The sequence below is a fragment of the Chiloscyllium plagiosum genome, chromosome 4 (assembly GCF_004010195.1).
Source record: "Chiloscyllium plagiosum isolate BGI_BamShark_2017 chromosome 4, ASM401019v2, whole genome shotgun sequence".
In the NCBI taxonomy this organism is placed as follows: Eukaryota; Metazoa; Chordata; class Chondrichthyes; order Orectolobiformes; family Hemiscylliidae; genus Chiloscyllium; species Chiloscyllium plagiosum.
Genome location: NC_057713.1, coordinates 46,294,137 through 46,316,854, shown reverse-complemented (window position 1 = coordinate 46,316,854; position 22,718 = coordinate 46,294,137). Strand labels below are relative to the sequence as shown.

Sequence of the window (22,718 nt, the reverse complement as noted above, 5' to 3'; positions counted from 1 at the left end):
AATTCCCATTGATAAATTGAATGAGTAATTGGTGTAACTCTTGATATTACTGTTATAATGGAAATTCCAGGACTTTTTAAAACAATAGGCAATAAAGTCATCCATGTCCTTTTTTATGTAATGTTTTCGGAGCTAACTTTTAAAATTGTATTCTAGTAAAAAACACATTTTAAAAATGTCTAAATTGGCTAGAAACCTTTCTGTATTTGCATAGTTTTATCACTTAAATCATTTCAAGGTACATGAGTTTACAATACCATTTAACCTGGTGCAGTATAGCTTAAACGTTCAAAGGAGTGTGCTTTGAATGCACAGCAAAGATTTTTAGAATCCAATCCTGTCCTTAATCGGTGTGTAAACATGTGCAATTCATTTAATCCAAAGTCAGAAGTCACATGATTTCAGGTTATAGTCCAGCAGGTTTATTTGAAATCACAAGTTTCCAGAGCATAGCCCCTTCATTGGGTGAAGTCACAACACCTGATGAAGGGGCTGTGTTTTGAAAGCCTGTGATTTCAAAAAAATCTGTTGGACTATAACCTGGGGTCATGTGACTTCTGATTTTGTCCACCTCAGTCCAACACTGGTACCTCCACCTTATCACATAACCCAAACCTGCATCTCCAATAGTGAATCAATTTTGCTCTTTGATGCTCGCCTTTTTCACTTGCTGCAAGCGATACAATTACTGTCAAAATGGGCAGGTATTCAATGTGAAAGTAACCTTTTAATATTACTTATCTCAAGCAGACCTCTGGCTTGATTAGCCCTCCTACTTTTGGGAATAAGTCTTGGCTGAGTCTTTTTTTTTGACAAAGTGTCATTTACATTAAATTTATTGAGTTTCTCTTTGCGATATGCAAGAAATCTCACTGGACAATCATCCCAAACTGACCTCATTAACTACCTTCTCTGTCCCTTTTGCACCATGCTTGTCTGATTGTCAGCCCAGCTCTCTCGTTCACCACAGCAGGATGTACTTGCTCTTGATGGGATACTCCTGGCATGTACTGATATTACTGCCGGCAGTGACCTATTTAAAATGCTGTGCAACAATGCATTTGGAATGCTGCTGTCTCAGGCAGACATGCAGGTTGGCATCCAGCAGGAGTGGGAACAACATAGGCCCCAGCGAAGACTCCATTCAGGACACGCAGGAGGTGGCTGGATCTTCCAGCTCAGACTGCCTATCACCCTAGTCCTCAGGGAATTGAAGCTGCAAAGTGTGTGCGTAAATCCGGTAAGGACACATTGAGTATGTCTGGACCCTCTAGACAAAGGTCATCCAACCAAACCTCAAAAGCCAACGGGCTTCACTCTAAGGCAGACTACCTCCACCTCAGCTGCAAAATCTAAATCTCAATTGAGACATCGTGCTAGAACAAAGAAGTAGAAGACCCATCAGAGAGCACATAGATGGCATGGGTGACATTTTATTGTCGATAAGTTATCCCTCTTGCAAATCAATGTTTTGTTCTTGCCATCTGTGTGTGATTCACTGTGCAACATCAATAGCCACCAAGTCATCCATCCTTATCTCTACATAGTGTTGCATGAACCAAAGTGAGAAGGCATTAGCTCCTCCACCATGAATAGGCAGTGAGTAAATTGTAGGAGAACTCACCTTTAGCAACTGTGCCTATGCAGCTGGAAGGATGCAATGCTTTTGCTTCAGAAGCATTTGTGGGATTCAGTGATTTTTTTTCCATCATGAAATAGTCACAATTGCTTGGGAGAACGAGTTGGACTGCACAGAGTAGGCGAGTGTCTAAAGTTCACAAGAATGTACTTCTGAGGTGTGTTCCAGCCTCTGTGTGACTGAGAGTGAAATGTGCTGCCTTCTAAAGTGCCTCCCATTACTTGAACTGGAGCCCACTCTCTCAGGATTAAGCGCTTAACGTGTCCCCTCTGGGTATGGTTGCAGCTGTTTTCATTTCCATTGCTCAGTTGTTATTTACAGCATGATGGAAGGAAAAGGGTAGCCACTCCTTAGGCAGAGAGTGGCAGGCTTCGACCTTCCATATACGTGAACCCCCCAACATTACCTTCTGATAACTCTCCCCGTCAACCCCAGGGTCTTTATACCTCTCTGAATTTTCATTCAATCCATCTATTTGAGTCTGCATCTGCCCTCTTTGGTCCCACTGTTGATGACCCCTCTGTATGACTCCTTTCCCAACCATGTTCTATCATCTCTCCTCCCTTATTTATTGAGTTGACCCTCTTCAATATTTTTATGCTCCCACTTTCCAATATTTTGCCCCCGTGAAGACATTCCCTGGCCTCGCTACCACAGCGCAGGCTACCTGTTAACACATCTTGATTTTTCGTAGGCAGAACCTCTGGACTAACCATGGCCCACCCTTTTGAGTGAATTAGCCAGCACACTGAGTGACCAGACCTTTGATTGATATCCATTCAGTTCCCCTGTGCCTCCCTGGATGGATTGCACTAGAATCACATGGTTGATCATATTCAAATCCCTGATACTGACTGACTGTGATCGACCCAACCAGGTGCTTGACTGTTTTGAATCCTTTGAATGGTATCAGAGGCGAGGTTAACTGACTCTACTGGGACCCCTGACTGATTGCCTCTTGGACTTCATTGAGGCTACTCCCCTTAGACTTTGAGACATGGTCATTTGCTTGCAGCATATGCAGTGTAAGCTACGACCACATTGCACAGATGGGAGATTGATGTACCATACCATTAAACAAGATATCCATCCCTTGACTGATGGCTGCTGGTAAGCATGACAAGATATTTGTCTTTGTCTTTGTGCTAAGTCTTTCAGCTCCGTCAGAGGAGCCATAGTGCAAGATGATATTTTGGTAGGTGCTAAGTGATTGTGCTTTAAGAGAGCAAGCAAACAGCCCTGAGATGATGCCTAGTCCAATCTTGAGAAGGGTGCCTGTTTCTGTGTGTAAAGTAATGTTGTAACAGCATTGCAATGATGGATGCTCTGGTGGGCTCCTAAGTACAGCTGTGAAGATTAATTTTCAGTGAATCGGAGATGTGCACGGGGGTGCACGTGGGTAGCACATGCCCATGTCCTTAGACGTGAGATACATGCATCTTCTGTCCATGGAATGTCCCTCAGAAGTTGGTGGTGGATATCCAAGATGGCTGTCTGGAGGAACAAGTAGCCTTGTATTCCAACTGCGCAATCTGACTCTCCTGACAGGAATTCTCAGTCTAATTTACAATTATCAGGTGGTAGAATAGCAACCTGCTTACTAATAAGTTGAGATTTGGTAACAATGAATGACAGTCCCCACAAATAGGTCTCATGTTGCTTGCAAAAAAGAATTTCAGTGTCAGAAATGTGTTGCTCCAGATATTGGGAAAGGCCTCACTTGGCATTACATGGAATATTTCCCGCATTTCTCAACATAGCTCGCATCATTTAGGGCTTGAGAAAATTCTACCCTCTGTGACTGACTGCATTTCACCCATGGCAACCTGCCTGTGTGAGGTTCTGAGGAAAAGATTTGGAAGCATTCTTGGCAAGCTTAACATAGGAATAATTCCACATACAAAAATAATACCAAAAAAAACTGTTGAATTAGCCAATGCTAATAACATTCCTTTCTTCCTTACTGTTTGGTATGGTTTCTGTTTTCATACTGAACATCTTAAATCAGCTTAATACTGCATCGATTACTCATGATCTGTTTCTCATGGTGGTTCATTTCTAGGCAGAGTTTGAGTGTATTAATCCAAAGAAGAAGCAGAAAAAGAGAAGATACAAAAACTCAGGGATAGTGAGTTTCAAGTTATGCCAGGTAAGTGTTTTGTAGATTTTTGGTTCATAAATCAGTTAAACATTTCACACGGGCAAATTACTGCAGATACTGGAAACTGTACTGAAAACAAAACATGCTGGAGATAAGTGTGTCAGGCAGCATCTGTGGAGACAAACCAAGCTAATATCCTGAGTCTAGATGATACTTCAACACAGCATGTTTTATTTAGTCTCCTATCTAATTGATTGGTGTCTATTGAGCGTGTGATGCCAACCACTGCCAACATGAAAATGGGTAGTTTGCACCCACTATCCTCATCTTCTGGAAATACTGGAAAAATTCAGCAGGTCCAGTTGCACCTCTGGAGAGAAATCAAAGTTAACGTTTTGGTTCCGGTGACCATTTTTCAGAACCCCGTTTGTCAGCATTTTTTGTTTTTGTTTTTGATTTCCAGCATCTGCAGATTTTATTTCTTTTGTTTCGTATCCTTATCTTCTGATTTGAGTCAACTGGGTGTCGTCGGTCTAAAGTGGAAAAGGTAACCCACTGGGTAGTCTGTCATGAACAGTTTCTTGTCTTAAACAGGATATAACTTATTACATAATTGTTAATAAGGCTTTTGGGAGACCTATGATAATACATCTGTTCTTTGTTAAGGTCCTTTTCCACCCAGGTCCTTATACCATCATAAGATTTGCAGGAACTTGATACAGTCTCTAATATTAGCCCTTTTAGACCAAGTGTAACAGTTCGGTTCAACTGTCAAGAATCTTCAGTGGAGTCAAATTGACACTCGGCTGGTTGCAACCTTTTCTATTGAATATATGAACCCTAATTAAGCCTTGTGTTCTGGTTTATGGCTTTCTTTCTAATGGATGCATTTAAAAGAAAATTACTCTTAATTACAGTAATTTTGTGCACACACATTTTCATTTTCTTCCGCTTCAGTGGATTTGTTAATTTAGGCACTTTCCCATTCTTTAGGGAAATTCTTGTGCCATTAATTGTTTTTCAATGTGATAACAATGGCACAATATATTTTGACACTGTCACTGTCACCTTGGCTTTGTGTCAATGATCACTGCAAGCAGTACCATGGGCAGGTGCGTCACTGTCACAGATAGGGTTTGTAAATTGTAGAATTGCACCTTTTTCTTAAAATGACCTGTTCTGTAGTGGCAGAAAATGTGGGAAGCAAGTATTTAATGCTGTGAGATGGCCTGAGGATTTGAAAGGTGCTAGTTCTTTATTCCTCAATTTAGTTTTCACACTGGATAATCTATCAATGGAGACAATTAGTGATTTCCTTTATTAACGATTAAGAACATTCACAATACTTCTTGCTGGTTAAAACAATTGAATGTTTTCAAGTGATCAGATTTTTTTTCTATTCGATCATATGATGTGAATGTCGCAGGCAATGCCAGCATTTGTTGCTCATCCCTAATATGTATTAATATTCAGGTAAGCATCTGCACTGATGGATTGTGCATTGATTGTCAGTTTGTTGCTTCAAAAAAAAAACCCACCATGCTTCTCAATGTTTAATTTGCAGATTGTGAAAGAATACTCTTTCTTGGATTACATTATGGGTGGCTGTCAGATGAACTTCATTGTGAGTAAATTGTTCAAGTATGTAAACTGATGAATGTGAGCCCAAAATTGCTTCCTGTTTTGGGAATGAAAATGAGCAACGTAGGGATTTTTAAGCACTCAACCTATTTTTTTTTATTATTGAGTTAAAATTAACAAATTGAGTTTCTACACTTTAATGAGTTGACCTCATTTAATTTTAATCCTTGGAGTTTATGCTCAAACATAATTTTCTCATGGCTAATCTCTTTCTATTTTGTTTTCTTTTCTTTTTTACACTTTGGTAGCAGTGCTGTAAAATGGGAATAAGAATAAATTGTTGTATAACATTAATGTGTGAGACTGTCATATCAATATAAATGGATTAATTTTATTTTATTGTTTTACTCTCTGCTTTATTTTGCTCCATAGCATTTCCAAAACAAGAAAACTGACACTTTTTTTTCTGTTGAGTAATGAATGATGGTGTTGGTCCTAGTTATTTTTCCACCCATGGAATGATGGTGCTTAACCTCAGATGATGCGTAACCACTCAGATAACTGCAGCATTCACGTGTCCTGTCGTACTGCATTGTGTTGTTATTTGCCTATTTTGTCACCAGTCCTTTCTTATGGGCATGCGTGCATACTTGTGTAATCATGTAGTTTTTAGTCTTGATAGCAATATGTTCACTCTATTTTACTGTATTTACTGGAGTACTGGAAAAATAATCTGTGTAAGTTTTTGTACAGCATCTGTTCTTGTTATGCCGCAGGCCAAATATGACTGAGTGATCCAACTGGTCCATGCCTCCCACCACTCTAGATTGCCACTGTTAGGTGTATGAAGCAGTTCTTATAGAGTCATAGAGCCATCCAGCATGGAAACAGACCCTTTTGTCCAACCAATCCATACCGAACATAATCCCAACTAAAGTAGTCCCACCTGACTGCTCCTGGCCCGTACCCCTCCAAATCTTTCCTATTCATGTACTTATCTAAGTGTCTTTTAAACATTGTAACTGTACCTACATCCATCACTTCCTCAGGAAATGACATATCTGAGACCAAGAATACACTGACATGGAGAAAGGAGATCTCCACATAATGCATAGAAACATCTCAAGGTGTATCGGACCATTTTCAGACTGGACATCTCTATATTCTATCCTTCACCAAGACCACCCACCTCTAATGTACACCGTGTTGTTTTACAATATTAAACCAAAACTATGTCACATTTCATTATTTTACTTTTGGAAAGATAATTTAAAAGTGACTGTGTACTTTTTAACATCCTAATTCCCTGCCAGTGAGAATTCTGAGGTTGCTCAGCTTCCTTGTTTACTGGTTCTGAACAACTTGTCCCTTCTGACTCAGACTGAAGTTAATTTGAAATGAGTCATTGAAACTTTAGAGCCCACAAAATCCCTGGTGGGAGGCTTATTTTGAGGTCAGCAGTGGCTGTAGTTCCCCCTCATGAGTTAGTGCAAAGTGCAGGCCCAATTCCTGGACTTCCCAGAGGTGAGTTCCTTATTGGTTGCTTTTAAATTATGGAAATAGTTCTTATTAAAATCATAGTACCAAATGGATTAGTATTTAATAATTGCATTACTATTGAAAACAAATAACTAAAGATTGATCCATTAATGGGGAGGCAATGGCCTACTGATATTATCACTGGACTGTTAATACGGAAACGCAGGTAATGCTCGAATCCTGCCATGGCAGATGGTAGAATTGGAATTTAATAGAAATCTGGAATAAATAGTCTAATAATGACCATGAATCCATTGTCAATTGTTGGAAAAAACCATCTGGTTCACTAATATCCTTTAGGGAAGGAAACTGCTATCCTTACCTGGTCTGACCTACATATGACTCCAGACCCACAGCAATGTGTTTGACTCATAACTGCCCTCTGGGCAATTAGGAATGGGCAATGAATGCTGGCCTAGCTGGCAATGTCCTCATCCCATGAATGAATTTTTAAAAAATTAACATGCCTGCCACTTCAAGGGGGAGCTTGAAAATCCTTCAGTATTCCGTCAAATAAAATGCAATACGGAGAATAAAGCTAAGGAATTTCATTCTTAATAAAGCTGCCATGACATCTGTTTAGCATTAATGAAGCTATGCTAAGGATCTGTATTTTGTCTTATAATAACTTCTAGCAAATGTTTTCTTGCTTCTTAATTGCAGGTTGGCATTGATTTCACAGGCTCAAATGGAGACCCTCGTAAACCTGACTCTCTACATTATATTAGTCCTAATGGATTTAATGAATACCTGATGGCAATCTGGTCTGTTGGAATGATCATTCAAGACTACGATACGTAATACATCTCTATTTATTTTATCAATCTGACTTCTTACCTTTTATTATGCATCCGCTATCTTGGTCTCCTTGCACAATGGCTATACCCTTGCCAGAGGGTGGATGAACTGGTTTGTCCACTAGGATGCCTCCAACATGACCTCTTTTTCTCAACCGAGTATTCCCCCCAACATGGTTGACAGGGCTGTCAGCTGTGTCCAACCCATCTCCCACACTTCTGCCCTCCACCCTTCCCCCTCCATGACAAACAACATTAGGCTTCCCCTTGTTCTTTTCACTACACCAGTCTCTGTATTCAAAAAATAATTTTCTGTGATTTCTGCCATCTCCAGTATGATGCCACCATCAAACACATCTTCCTCTTCTCTTCACTGTCAGTATTTCCCAAGGACTGTTTCCTCCAATAACACCTTGGTCTACTTCACCATCAGTCTTAATATTTCCTCATTCCACTATGATATGTTGCTATGCAATTGCTAAGGTGTAACACTTGCCCATTCAACTCCTTTCTCCTCATTGTGCAGTGTCCCAAATGCACCTTCCAGGTGAAGCAGTGGAGAGTGAAACAGAATTAGCATTATGAATTTGGAATGACTTCTTCAGAACTCAGAATAAAATTGTCAATCAGATTACTACAGTATCAAAAGGCTTCAAACATTTCACCCACCTTAACCTTGTCCATATAAACATTGAGACGAAATATATCACAGAAAGAGCAACTTGCTGTAACCCAAGAAAGATGTAAAACAAGCAAAACCAACAATTTGGTTCACTTGGTTAAAACAGAATCTCTGCGGTCACGCCTTCATTGGTATGGGGTCTCAGCTAAGCGTGTGTAATGAAGGCAACCCATGGGGACATATGGGTCTTGAAAGGTGAGGTCTAGAGGGCTAAACTCTTTATTGCAACTGTGGTGAAGTACTGGCCAAGTGAGGTTCGCCTTCTAACCTGTTCACCTCAGTACCTGCCTCTCCCATCCCTGTCATTTTTGGATTGGTGTCAGGGAGTAGGGGGCTGCCTCCGAAGAGATCCCCTTTCAAAACCTGAGGTAGGTCTACCCAGTCTGTAATTTTCTTAACTCAAGCTATCTGCCTCTGTAGTGAAAATTCAAACCCAATCATTAATATATGTCATAAAATCTTTTGGCTTTCCAGATTTTCAAATGAAAGTCTTCCAAGATTGATCTATGTGATTAGATATCTATAACCTATTTCCTCCTCATCATTCGACATTTAACTGTAATAATCTAATGCACGCGTTTAAATTCAGTTTTAGGATGTGAGACATCTGGCATGGCCAGCACTTATTGTCCTTCCCCAGTTGCAGCTGGCGGGGAATAAATTGGAAGTGGAGCAAGATCACTTTCAGCATGACCATTGTTTCATATTTTCTCACCCATACACCTCTTGTTCTTTCTGTTTCTCTGTTATATCTAATTCTATGTAATTTGAACAGTCAGCTTAGTTTTGTGCAGTAGAAGCCTTCTGTACTAGCTGCAACTATTAGAAGGGGTTTGGGACTAGTGTCAGCAATACAATTGGTGTGGGGATTTGAAAATTTAAAACTTTTCTTGAGGTCAGGAATGTTGAATGCAATCATCTGCTCTTGCAGGTGATGAGCCTGAAGGTGGGCTGGGCATTCAATGAGGTAAGAAGGTAGGGTGCTGTGCCAGAAACTGCTGCCTTCTCTGTCGCCTCCACCCCACTGGCAATTAATGCCCTATAGTGACTAATTTAAGGGCCATCATCCACTGGCTCCAGGATCAGTCTAGCTGCTAATGCACCTGGTACCATATAATGTACACTGTGAAACTGTGCTGGCAACTTGTCATCTTGGTAGGGGTGTCTTTTAATCAAATACTTGTCTGAAGAAATTGGCATCAGAAAGTGGAGGGTGTACTGAGAGTCCTGCCTCCCCGCCCCACCCCACGTCGAACCAACTCCGCTGCCTTCCCTTCCTCCAGAATTCCTTCACCCTCATTTTTCCTTGTTCCACACACTGGGTTCCTGCAACCTTTTCTGCCAGTTCCTTAATTATGGCCTGGATCCTGGGACTTTGGAGGAGGACCTTGTCAACATGCAACAGCCATAGCTTCCTCAGTGGCGCCGCTGAGCTCAAGAACTGCTAGCTTTTGATTGGCCAACAGCTCTTGCTAGATGGGACGATGGTCCCAGGGTGAGGGGTAAGTTCCTCCGAATCCCCAGCTTGTGGTTTGCCAGACTTTCTTGTAAAGAAGCATTGTGTGTCTTTTGTCTCCTTGAGCTACAGTTGGAGACTCTGAATTCCTTGTCCAAATTCCATCCATTTTGTATGATTTCTATTGGATTGCCTGAAGAGATTTTAGTGTTTACCCAAGTGGAATTCTGTGCTCGCTTGTTCGCGCAATTGTGCAAACCAATATCTTGGCAAGTAAATGACAATCTGAGCTGGGTGTTAGTAAACATATATTGTGAGGTGTTCTGGGTACAAGTGGTTGTCATGTAAATAATGGAGATGGATTGTTTGACTTGCTTTTGCAGAATATTTATTGTAGCTTTTGTTGGTTATTTGCTGAGTTTACTTTTTTTGGGATTCCTGAAGAAGGGCTTATGCCCGAAACGTCGATTCTCCTGTTCCCTGGATGCTGCCTGACCTGCTGCGCTTTTCCAGCAACACATTTTCAGCTCTGATCTCCAGCATCTGCAGACCTCACTTTCTCCTTTTTTTTGGCAGTTGTCTGATTATGATTGTTTTTGTTTTAGAGACAAATTGTTTCCAGCATTTGGATTTGGTGCACAGATACCCCCAAACTGGCAGGTAAATATGGAATAATTGAAGATATTATAAATGGGATTTTATATTTTGTGTACAGTTTATGCTTTAGCTTTCTTCCCCTGCAGGTATCACATGAATTTCCACTTAATTTCAACCCTACCAATCCATTCTGTGCAGGTATGGTGCTCCCTTTTTATCATTTTCTATTTTAAAATTGTCATGGAAAAACAAAATTTCATACTGAATTAGTGTTTAACAGTATTGTGTATGGTGGAGATATTTTGTAGCAGTGCAATTTGACAATGCCTAGCTCGTGGGAATGATCAAACATAATTAACTGAAAGATGTAAATACTGCAAAATCTTTAGAAGATCAACAGCATATACTCATGTTTTACATTATGTGAAAAGTTATATGATATTTTATTTGTTAATGAAAATAAGTTTTAATAGAATAATAATTCATTTAACTGTTTAGTGTATACAAGATGGAAAGATTTAAAGTATACTTAAATTGAGAAGGGTTGATGTGATTCTATTTAATTTCTCATTATGTTAACCAACATAACATACTATGAAATGATAGTGATTATGCTGTTCTATTTGCTGTTTGTAAATTGTAAACCCTGATGCTAAGAGATCCAAAATCAGGTCAAATACTGGCAAATAGAATTCTGAAGAAGACATAACTCTATTAACTGTCCACACATGTTGCTAGACCTGCTGAGTTTCTTCAGTATTTTCAGTTAATATTACAAATGCTGGCTTATGTTTTGGGGGTAAATGTTTTTGGTTTATTTATCAGTGGTTGTTGAAAAATATTTAGGATGTAGTTTCAGTGTATGTTTTGGAGGAGATGATGTGAAATTAATACTCAATGGAACCGCAGAATTGACATCCAGATTGAAAATTTTGAGCTCTAGTTTTAAACCTTCATTATGGATCGGTAATAAATATAGGCTTAATCAATTATGCCAATATTCTGTGGCTTAATAAAAAATATTGTGACTGCTACTGTTAAGGTCATCAAAATTCACCCTTGTGTGAACGATGTTTCCGGTATCTAGGCTATTTTTCTTTCACTTTTTTTTAATTTCAATAGGTGATAATTGATCTAAGTGTCCTTTCAGTTTTGGAAAGTTAGTTTTTAAAGCTTTAAGTAATGATATGGAATAATTCCAATCCTACTAATTCTGCTTTATTTAAATTCCTTGTTAAAATCTATCTCTTTTCCCATATTTTGGTTACCAAGCCCACCATATCATTTTTAGGGTATAATTTCCCCTCCCCAAAGGTGATGAGAAGGACAAATGGTCAAGTTACCTTAGAGAGTTGCTACCTCCCCATCCCATTTAAGCAATTGGGTCTTTTAGGGAAATTCTTGATTTACCTGCTATTGAGGCACTTAAGTGGTAAATCAAGGGATGATTAAGGGCCTCAACTCTCCACTGACTTGATTCCCTGCCTTCCAGGCAATCAGGAAAAGTTGTTGGTTTCTCTAATGGCAAACCAAGGCAGCTTGCCTGCAAAGTAGGGGCAGGAGCTGTCTCCATTTCCTCCAATATCAAGCCAACAGTAGGAGGAAAAGGTTGTTCATTGAATTTTTTTTACAAAAGAGACTAAATTGGTTGCAACCATTGGGGAGGTGAGTTAGGCTGCAAAGTTTGTTTAAATAACTTGATATATAAATGCAGATAGTTGTTTCTTTTTCCTAAAATTATTCCAAATCATTTTGTAAAGGTGACTTACATAAAAGCAGGAATCCATTTAATATATGTTATTCTGCAAAACTAATGACTGGAATGACTATAAGCGTTCTTTCTTTGATATGTCCTTATCACTGTAATTGTTAGGAGTGCAGGGAATAGTGGATGCCTACCGAAACTGTCTGCCTCAAGTCAAGCTCCATGGACCTACAAATTTCTCACCAATAATAAATCATGTGGCAAGGTTTGCTGCCGCAGCAGCACAGCAGGCAATAGCTTCCGTGAGTATTTTTACATTTACACGTGGGACATATCCTTGGAGAGTGCCTTCAGAAAGAAATTAAAAGACATCATTACTGTGTTTTCTATTGAATTTATGATGAGGTTTTGTTTCGAGAAGCTAACTCTTGCAATAATGAAATGTTTTCTTTTTAAAATATTACATGAATTGCACCAAGCTGGTATATTCCATATGAAGCATTACTAACATTATGCAGTGTCTGGCAAATGTTGAAGAAACAAAATATTACTGTGTGCTGTTTTGAATATTTTAACCTGAGTAAAGAAAATGCTTTGTACATTGACATGATGATGATGTCATGTCATTACAAATGGAAAGATTAAAAATCTAGCATTCACTAGAGCACAGAGGTTAAGTTGAAAGTTGAGTTTTTTAAGATTAGATTAGATTCCTTACAGTGTGGAAACAGGCCATTTGGCCCAACAAGTCCACTCCAATCCTCCAAAGAATAACCCATCCAGACCTACTCCTGTACATTTATCCCTGACTGATGCACCTAACACCGTGGGCAATTTAGCATGGCCAATTCACCTGGCTTGCACATCTTTGGATTGTGGGAGGAAACTAGAGCACCCGGAGGAAACCCACACAGACACGGGGAGCAATGTGCAAACTCCACAGAATCACCCGAGGCTGGAATCGAACCTGGGTCACTGGCGCTGTGAGGCAGCAGTGCTAACCACTGAGCCACCATGCCACCCCAAAGATTAGCGCCCTTTTGAAATAATTCTTTTTAACCATGTCCAACAGTTGAAATAAACGGAAACTCAACTCAATCTGGCAGTCACCTATCACCTCATTGTCTCACTCCAGCGAAAACCCACGACAAATCAAACTGCAATAACTGCTCCATTTCTCAACATTATGGTTAAAAAGCTCTTTCATGAGTTGAAGAAACAAAGCACTCTTTTACTTACTGGAGTTGGAGAATTTCACTTTCACAAGTACTAACCCTACCTAACCAAACCCTTGCTAAGACAAGTAATGGTCAAACTGAGTGTTTTTGATTACCATCAAAAGTTTTGCCGTGTGAGAGTTAGTATTGAATAGTGTACAGTGTTTCTATACTAATTTGCATTCAGAGAAAGAGAGAAATAAGTAATGGCATGGAGTTCCTGCAGCCTAATTTCCATCTCATTTACAGCCTGAGGCTGATGGAAGGGTTACAGGGTTAATTTCTTATGTGAAACTCTTCTTCACGAATAGGTAGTCTAACATTAACAGGGAACTGTATACGGGCAAGACACCTCTAGGTGAATTCTCCTCTGAAACAGGTTCCCTGAGGCTTGAATTATATCTCCCAATTTTGATCCATTTCTTGAATTGGGAGCTATTGAATTTACATGAAAGACTCCTGACCATTATTAGGGAATGCTTTATTGCAAAGAAGGAACTTTTGGCAGGGAAAAATCATAAGCTCTCTAAAAGTCAGAAACAAGGCACCTATTGAAGACCTTGTCCAAGAGTAAAGCACAGGGCAGGTATTAAGAGTAAACTGGAAGATAGAAGCTACTAAGAGGGAGCTCTTGTTGTTTCCAATGACGTATTGTCACCTGTTGTCAGGCCCAGAAAGCAACAGTGGGTGGAAAGGACGGAAATCTGTATAAAGTCAGTTCATTTGCATACTGTGAGTATGAAAGCAGCAACAGAGCTCCTGTGGGTGTTAAGGAAGACCATCCCAGTCAGCATTACAAGGTGGTCTCTCCACCTGAATTTTCCAACAGTTATTGCAGCAGCGTCACCCGATTTCTGTTTGCGATTAGAGAAGAGAATCACCTTCCTTTGATTTCAGCTGTTTTGAAAACTATCTTACAAATTAACTATTTTAAGATATTGGTCACCATAAATATTTATGCTATTCTCCTGCATGCCTTTAATATTTCTATCATCCCTTTATCCTCAAGCTAAAAATCGGAGCCACAATTTTAATTCCAATAGGGTTAACAGCAATAAGACGTACTGTAAATGCAACTTTAATGTCTAACACAAATTATATATGCATTAAATATTCATTTACCGTGTTTGGTATAAAATTCAGTTGCAGCATATTGAATTGCAAATCATGAATTGTCATTTTGTTTCCTTGAACAGCAATATTTCATCCTCCTGATCATCACAGATGGAGTGATTACAGATTTGGATGACACAAGACAAGCCATTGTTAATGCTGCCAAGTTGCCAATGTCCATCATCATTGTCGGTGTTGGTGGAGCAGATTTCAGTGCCATGGAATTTCTGGATGGTGATGAATGTGTTCTTAAATCACCCACTGGGGAAATAGCTATCCGAGATATAGTCCAGTTTGTGCCTTTTAGAAAGTTTCATAACGTAAGTTTTACTTAATTACAATGATAACATCACTCTTTGAAGAATTTATTTCATGTTCTGTTTTATTGTAAAACTGACTTCATGTACAAGTTTATGCAGAAATGCAGTTTACATTATGGGAATTATTAGCATCTGTCTCACCTACCTGTTCCAATTTAGCCTGCATATTTATTGCAGTAGCTTTTATCCTGCCCTATCCCATTGTTTGCTGCAGATTGCAGTTGCCACCACCACCACCACCACCAATGCTCAAATTCTTCTAAACCAAGTATTTTTAGATAATTATCTAGTGGGTGGAAAAAGAACTCTAGAATTCATCAAAATGAATTATACCTGAACTGATTACATTGTTTTGAGATGTCCTTTAGTTACAGTCAAGTGCAACACCTGCAATAATGTGTATTTATATGGCATCTTCAATATTGTATATAACACAATAGTGTTAGCAAACAAAATTTGACACAGCCATGTAACGATGTATTGGTGCAGGAGAGTTGAGGGAGGGAATTCCAAAGTTTAGTTGGTCTTGACAGCGCAACTACTAACAGATGTGGCAAGTGTAAACTAGGAGGGTTCTTGGGCTGGAAAAGATTACAATGATAGGAAATGACAAGGTCTTGTTAGGATTTGAAAACAAGGTTCAAAGTTGAGACATTGCTAGACTTGGAGCCAATTGAGATACAAGTAGGAGAATTTTACAGTGGGTGTAAGGGGAGAGAATACTCAAGAAATTTAGATTATTGAAATCTCAAGATGTAGATGATGGTATCAGCAGAATAAGAATGTTAAAAAAACACTAGGGGAAGGAGTACATCATTTGATCTTTTGAATTTGCTTTGCCATTCAATAAGATCCCAGGTGATCTGGTTTATGGTCTTAAATCCACTTCCTTTAGTGCACCCCAATAAACATTTAATCCCTTGCACTTCAAAAATCTGTCAAGTTTAATCTTGAATATATTCAAAGTTCCAGGCTCCCTAAGTGATAGAGAAAACAACTCCCAAGGTTAAAAATGCTCTGAGAGAAGAAATGAGGAGATGGGGTTGAAGGCAAATGATGTTACAGGGATATGGATGGAAGGAAGGAGGCACTGTTGGTTCTGGGGAGGATATGGAGTCAGAAACTTGGTTCAGGGTCAGATAGGGCGCCAGTATTAACAGTTTACTTCTGTCTCAGGCTATAACTGCGGGAGCAGTGGTGTCTGTGGCAAGCAAGATCAGAGCTAAAAGCTATGAATATAAATTAGATTACATTAGATTACATTAGATTACATTACAGTGTGGAAACAGGCCCTTTGGCCCAACAAGTCCACACCGACCCGCCGAAGCGAACCCACCCATACCCCTACATTTACCCCTTACCTAACACTACGGGCAATTTAGCATGGCCAATTCACCTGGCCCTGCACATCTTTGGACTGTGGGAGGAAACCGGAGCACCCGGAGGAAACCCACGCAGACACGGGGAGAACATGCAAACTCCACACAGTCAGTCGCCTGAGGCGGGAATTGAACCCGGGTCTCTGGCGCTGCGAGGCAACAGTGCTAACCACTGTGCCACCGTGCCGCCCACAAAAGTCATAAAGTCATCATTAATACACGCAGCAGGGAGTTTAGCACACACCACTTTACTAAAATGGCGCTAAGAATGTAGAACTTGAAATCGGACGAAGTTAAAAGAAACAGCTTAGATGTACTTAAGAGGGAACTTGGTAAACTGATGTTGCCCAAAAAGGAGGACCAAATCCTTTTTCCTGGGTATTTTTCCCTTTTGTGACAAACAAAAGCAGGGAACCATTGCAATATTTATATCTTACTTCATCTATCTTAACTTCAGTTTTAACTCACTTCATTTAACTTCATTTAATTCATATTTGAGTTAAAACTAATTTTGAGTTAAAGTTTGAATCAAATACTACTCCGATTTGGAGTCAAGTGGCTAACTTTGCTCACCATTTAGATCACACCTCGTGGTTCTTGGTCTTCTCTAAAAATAACTTGAGGACACGTGCAGTCAGTTCTGCTATAATGTGTGTTTCCTCAACACAAATCGGCTTTAATGTGATTGAAGAATTTAGACAGTTATTTGTAGAATGCGAACTTTCCTTACCTGTATTGGCTATAACGCAATTCTGGCCCCATTAGTTTAAATGGCACAGTTATTGCATGATTTTCTTATAACGAAACATCCAGTGAGAACAAAACTATCGCTTTATATCAGAACAGACTGTACTTCTCAAATATGGTCTTGAAGGTTTCTCCAGGAAAAAGAAATTCTTGTTCTTTTAATTTATGTCAAAATGTGCTCCTTTTTCAGACCATTTTCTGGTACTCAGTCAATTAATTGATCAAAGCCTGACATCATTTTATCCAAGCCAATGAAGTTTTATGATTGAAAAAAAACTTACAAAAATTAGTCACATTCCATTCTTTATATAAGGTAGTATAGTGCCAGCCTATCTAGCTGGTCTAATGACACCTGCTTTATTTGGTCAACACAAGAAACTGCAGGTCACAATATATCCAGGCTACAGATCTAAATGAGGTCAGAGTTTAAACTTGCTTGATCAAAACTCCCAACATGCTTGATTGTAGCCCTTAACCAGTCTTATAAGCATTTCTACTGCTGACTACCTGACCACACCGATGAAGGAGAATAGAAGGAAATGTTGATAGGATTAGATGAATGTTATGTGTGAGGAAACTTGTGTGGAACACAACAGGCATGGAGCTTTTGGACCAAATGATCCATGTCTGTGCTCTCAATAAATAACTTGGTTATAACGGAATGGGTTTAATGTGAAGTCAGACACCGAAAGTGAAATATTAGCTTCAGAGAGCGAGAGAAGATATTGGGAAAAATAAACAATAAAATGCAATTTTGATACTATCAGCATTAAGGCTTTTGTAACCTTGTTCAAAGAGTCAAAAACTTTCCAGCACAAGTCACGTTCATTGTAAATGACGTTTCTGGGATGGTTTGTATCAGTTTTAAAGATCATTGCTCTGAAAGATACTCCATCCACAAATGTCCACAAACCCTAAATTGAATGAACCAGCTCAACAATTTTCCACTAACTGGCTCTGTTTGCAGGACTTAAGTAGGAATTTGAAGATTAAGTACCTATCTGGTAGTGTACAGCAATAAAGCTAGTAAATGGTCCTGTATGCTTTTAAATTTAAAATTGGATTACATATAGCTGCTGTACCAGACACTTGCTAAAGGTTCTTGCCTTCTTGATAAACCTAAGCATAAATTGCTGGAGAAACTTAGCAAGTTTGGTGGCATCTGTGGGGAGCAAACAGAATTCGGAAGAAGGGTCATGGGGCTTGAAACAATAGCTTGTTTTTCCCCCCACTGATGCTGCCAGACCTACTGAGTTTTTGTTTTTGTTTTTGTTTGTTTCAGATCTCCAGCAGCCACGGTTCTTTTTGTTTTATATTATTTATGATTAACCTATTTTCCGCTATATTAAAAATACACAATTTTGCCGCTGTTAAGTATATCAAGAATTGTTTGAATGTGAGGACGAAAATAATTATGTTGCAAAGCAGTGCTCAGTTGTGTGTTTTATGAAGGATTTTTTTGTGACATTGTAAATACTTTTGAATGGAAACCTGAAACATCACTTTGAAAAACTAAATTAATTTCATCATTTTTAAACTTCTAACAATTAAGACCTGAAAGAATGAGACTTTGTGCTTATGATATTTATGTTTTAGTGTCAGAACAATTATTAACCTAAGTTATTAAATAGAATGATTAGTATTTAATTTTCTGTGGCAAGTTTAATTTTAATTGATCATATAAGTAAAACAACTCTCATATCTTTCATGCGTTTCAACAGTGAGGCAGTAAGTGAGTGTCCATTTCTATGTAGTTGGAGTGGCACAAGTTGGAAAACCATATTTGAGTTTAGTTGTGTCTCAGAGTAACATTTTGCTTCCTTGTTTGTTGTTTATGCATAAATAACAACAACCACCTCATCATTCCTGAAGTAAGCAGCTTTGTATTAATCACCATATGCTTAGACATTGCTACTTGCACTGCTGATTTTGTGTTTTTCTTCATAATTTATTAATATTCCCATTCTTAATACATTTGAGATTATTACAATTTCTAAATCTATATTTCAGGTGGTTAAACTCACTGTGACCTAATGCACATGCAATTCAGTTTAGATATTCTTTCTGGTTCAATCCTATTAGAATGAAGAGTAACTAAGTTTGGAAAGAAAGTTTGAGAAAAAACATTATTATTGATTAATTTGCAACTGTTGAATAAAACAGGAAAGTGATTTGTGAAGTGATTTTATTGCCAGTTTCTATGTTCATGAAAATATTTTTAAACTCAATCAGCATATGTACTCATCACAAGATTATAATATCTGGATATTTGTCACTATTGAGTAAAACCAAATTAAGCATATCAGAAGAACCATATAATCCTTTGAGCCCACTGCTCATTTCAATGCTAAATGCCTAAAAGCGTGCAAAGGATTATTAGTGCATCCGCTTAGCCTCTCAGCCATCTACCCTACCTACAGACCCGAGAAACCATCCACTTCTGTATCCATAATCTGATGGTAGTAAGATTGAAATGTTATTTAACTTGAAGTTGGCTCTGCGAATGTCACACCCAGAAAATTTCTCAAAGACCTCTTATTGAATAGTCTTCCTTTCTCTACCCATTTCCATTTCAAACGTTGCACTATCCTGCCAAAAAAGGGTATGTTTAGTTTATATCTTTTGTGGACTCCAGAGCATTGTTAGCTAATTGTTATAAGTGCTTCATTATGGCCAAGTAACTCTTAGGTCTTTGCAGGAGTTACCCTCTAAAGCCTAATTCTATACCCTATCTTCATGAATTACTGGAATCCTCTCTCATTGATGCATTTTAACCAAATTATAAAGTGACAGTTGTCTGAGTTGCAGTATCTGTTTTACTAATTTACTGGAATTGACTCCATGATTTGCATCATCCTACTACTGTAACCTCCTAAATTCAGTTTTATTTATTTTTGCTGTTTTACCTTCTGTGCTCTAAGGAAAGTTAATAATGACAATGTACTTTAGTTTACCTGTCTTTGTACTGTTTGTAGCAAGTTCTTCCTTTCTGGTTATACATTATTTTTGTCAATGCAAATTTGCAGGAAGTACTATTGACAGAAATGTGATGACATTTTTCAAGGCAGAAGATTTGTGTCTTGGATTTTAATTACTGGGCAATTTTACCCTTAAAAATTAAACAATGTTGAGATTATTTGAATCTCTAATTTATATGTATTTGATATACTTTTGGGCATGTTGATGTGGATTTTTGAGCATGCGGATTTTTATTTAAATCTTAAAAGCAATTTATTGTTAGATTTCACGTTAAATTGACTTGTTTTATATTAACATTTCTATCTCTACAGGCAACAAAAGAAGCTCTTGCACAAAGTGTCCTCGCTGAATTGCCTCAACAAGTGGTGTGTTACTTCAACACACGCAAACTTCGTCCCCCAAATGAACCTAATCCTTAACTGCTCTAAATTAACAGCTATGTTTGTAATACACTACATCAAATAAATTGATACTTTTTCTTCAAAATAAATTTAAAAACGCAACGATAAACAAACACTGTATATGAAATTTTTCATAGTTTTAAAATTATTTAAAATAGTTTATTGGATTATAAATATTTTGTATGTAAATTTAAGGCAACTTTTTTGTTGCATATAGTTGAAACAATCCACTAAAATTCAGTGAGGTCAAACCATTGTATCATAATCATTTACCAGTTGCTGTCTTTGTAAAAATGTTCATTGTCTTTGATAACCTTTTTAGTAATGCTTGGCAGATTTTTTTTTTTGTCAGCCTCCAATACCTTTTACAGTTTTTGTACTGTTGTTTTGAATGATAATTTAACTTTTGGATTTTTGGACTATATGCCTGTATCTGGCACCAAAGCATACAGCAGTTTCAGTTGTTTAATTCTAAAATTGAGATTTGTTTGCATATCATCATAGTATTGTGTAATTGTATTTTATGAGCTTTACATTTTTTAGGTTTAGTAATTGAAGATAGAATAGAAGTAAAGCTAATCATAATATAGACTTTGTATCCAACCCATGTTTATTTTTCCTGATTCTGTCATAGGATGTGGGTGTGTCTATCCCTAATTGCCCTTAAAATAAGATGGTTGCTGGTGTGTTTCAGTCAGCAATTCAGTCAACCACGTTACCAGGAGTCACTAAGGCTGGCAGGTATCCTTCCCCAATGGACATTAGTGAATTGGATGGGTTTTTAAACCATTGATGATTGTTTCATAGTATATTTACAATTTCAGGTTGGTTAATTAAATTTAAATTCCATTGGCTGCTTAGGTGAAATTGGAAGTCAATGGCCATTGAGTGTGGGAGCTCTGGATTACTAGTACATCACACCACCACCTAGTCTTGTATAAATGATGCAGTTTTTAACACATCATAACATCACATATGTTATTATGTGATGCAATTTGACTTAAAATTGGCTGTATTAATTGGCAATTTTTAAACCAATTCTTAACATTTTAAGTTCTGTGTTGTCTATTAAATATAAAAACATATGCTAGATAACTGACCAAAATCAAGGCAAAAGCCAAAAAGATGGTTGATATGTGTAGGGCCATTGACAAGGACTATTATTATATAAGTGAGATGGCTTTAGAACAGGAAAAGAGCCTTGTGTAAGATATTTGTCTTGAATTTAACAAGGTAACAAGATTTGTATGTGCAAGCCTAGTAGTTGGGGTGTCAAACCTGGAGAGTTGAATTAAATCAAGCTTCCTCAAAAGATGCTGGACACCCAGTCAGATTTATTCCCTGATTTGGCAGCAGAAGTGGAAATTTAATAATAGAAATTTAGTAATAGAAAAAGACTGCTTCAAAGATCTGCAGACAACCTTCTTATTTCTTCTCCAAAAAGCAAGGAGAGAGACATTTTTTGAAAAGTACCCCACCCTCTCTTTGCCATGGTTCTGGCATATAAGGCTTTGCTAGGTATAATGCCAATGTCATTAAGTGGTAACTCTTACAGTTTAATTAAACCTCCAGTAAGCCTGATTGACAGCTGAATAATATCAAAGTTAATATTCCAGCAGCCGGAAACATCAAGATTGGCCGGTTCGCGGTGATTAAGACTGTAATACCTCCCCCAACATCCTTGGTGTGTCTGAAGACTTTTGTTTCCAATCAAGATGTCAAAAATGTACTGAACAGTTCAGGCATTTTCAGTTTTAGTTTTAAGATTAATTGCATTTCTCCTCTTAATTATGCTGCTTTTACATAATTGAGTCAGATTTCTCCATTTGCCACGCTCTGTTTGTACCCAGTGCTGGATTTATCCTAATCAGCTCCTACTACTCCTTTCTTGAAAGGATCTTGTAATTTAGTCATTTACACTGCTGTACTGTATGCATTTCTATTTGACCTCAAAATTCAAACACATGAAAAAATAATAGTATTGTTCAACAATTCATCAGCATCTCTTCAATAAACTCATCCAGTCCTTAAACCACAGTATTGGGTGACTCTTTATTTAATTTAAACTTACTTGTTATTTTGTGACAATGCTTTTCTTTTGATTTGCTATCATATTAATTGTAGACAAAAAGATTCTTTTATTACTACCTTCATTGATGTGTTACCTACTCATTGATTAATTTTGTAATTAAATGTATGACTTGACCCTGGAATTTGATTGGTAAAACTCAATGTTATGTCTTCAACTCGATAATTTTATACATGAGGTTTCTGGAGCTTTTCAGACCTATGGGGCTATATTTTAGCAAAGTGTCTTTTTTGAGTTTCTCTGAGAGTTTCTCTTCACAGGACCTTGTGAATTTTCTCTCACTATCATCTCAAACTTGCTTCATGAACTACCTGCCACACCCCATGGTGTCCCTCTCATCTGTTGTTCGTCTGGTTCTCCACTCAGCATAGCTGGT

General features: G+C 38.1%; 1 protein-coding gene across 2 annotated transcripts in view; it reads left to right on the top strand.

The window, feature by feature from the left end:
* The window catches only part of LOC122549016 (copine-3-like), a 76,383-nt gene extending 54,093 nt beyond the window's left edge, over positions 1–22,290 (top strand). For both annotated transcript variants that reach the window (XM_043688139.1, XM_043688138.1), the window contains 8 exons: positions 3,702–3,788; positions 5,305–5,364; positions 7,524–7,657; positions 10,401–10,455; positions 10,539–10,590; positions 12,266–12,399; positions 14,511–14,747; positions 20,164–22,290. In XM_043688139.1, coding sequence (XP_043544074.1) covers positions 3,702–3,788; positions 5,305–5,364; positions 7,524–7,657; positions 10,401–10,455; positions 10,539–10,590; positions 12,266–12,399; positions 14,511–14,747; positions 20,164–20,271 — 867 coding nt within the window. In that variant the 3' untranslated portion in view covers positions 20,272–22,290. The remainder of the gene's footprint in view (positions 1–3,701; positions 3,789–5,304; positions 5,365–7,523; positions 7,658–10,400; positions 10,456–10,538; positions 10,591–12,265; positions 12,400–14,510; positions 14,748–20,163) is intronic.
* Positions 22,291–22,718: the final 428 nt, after the last annotated feature.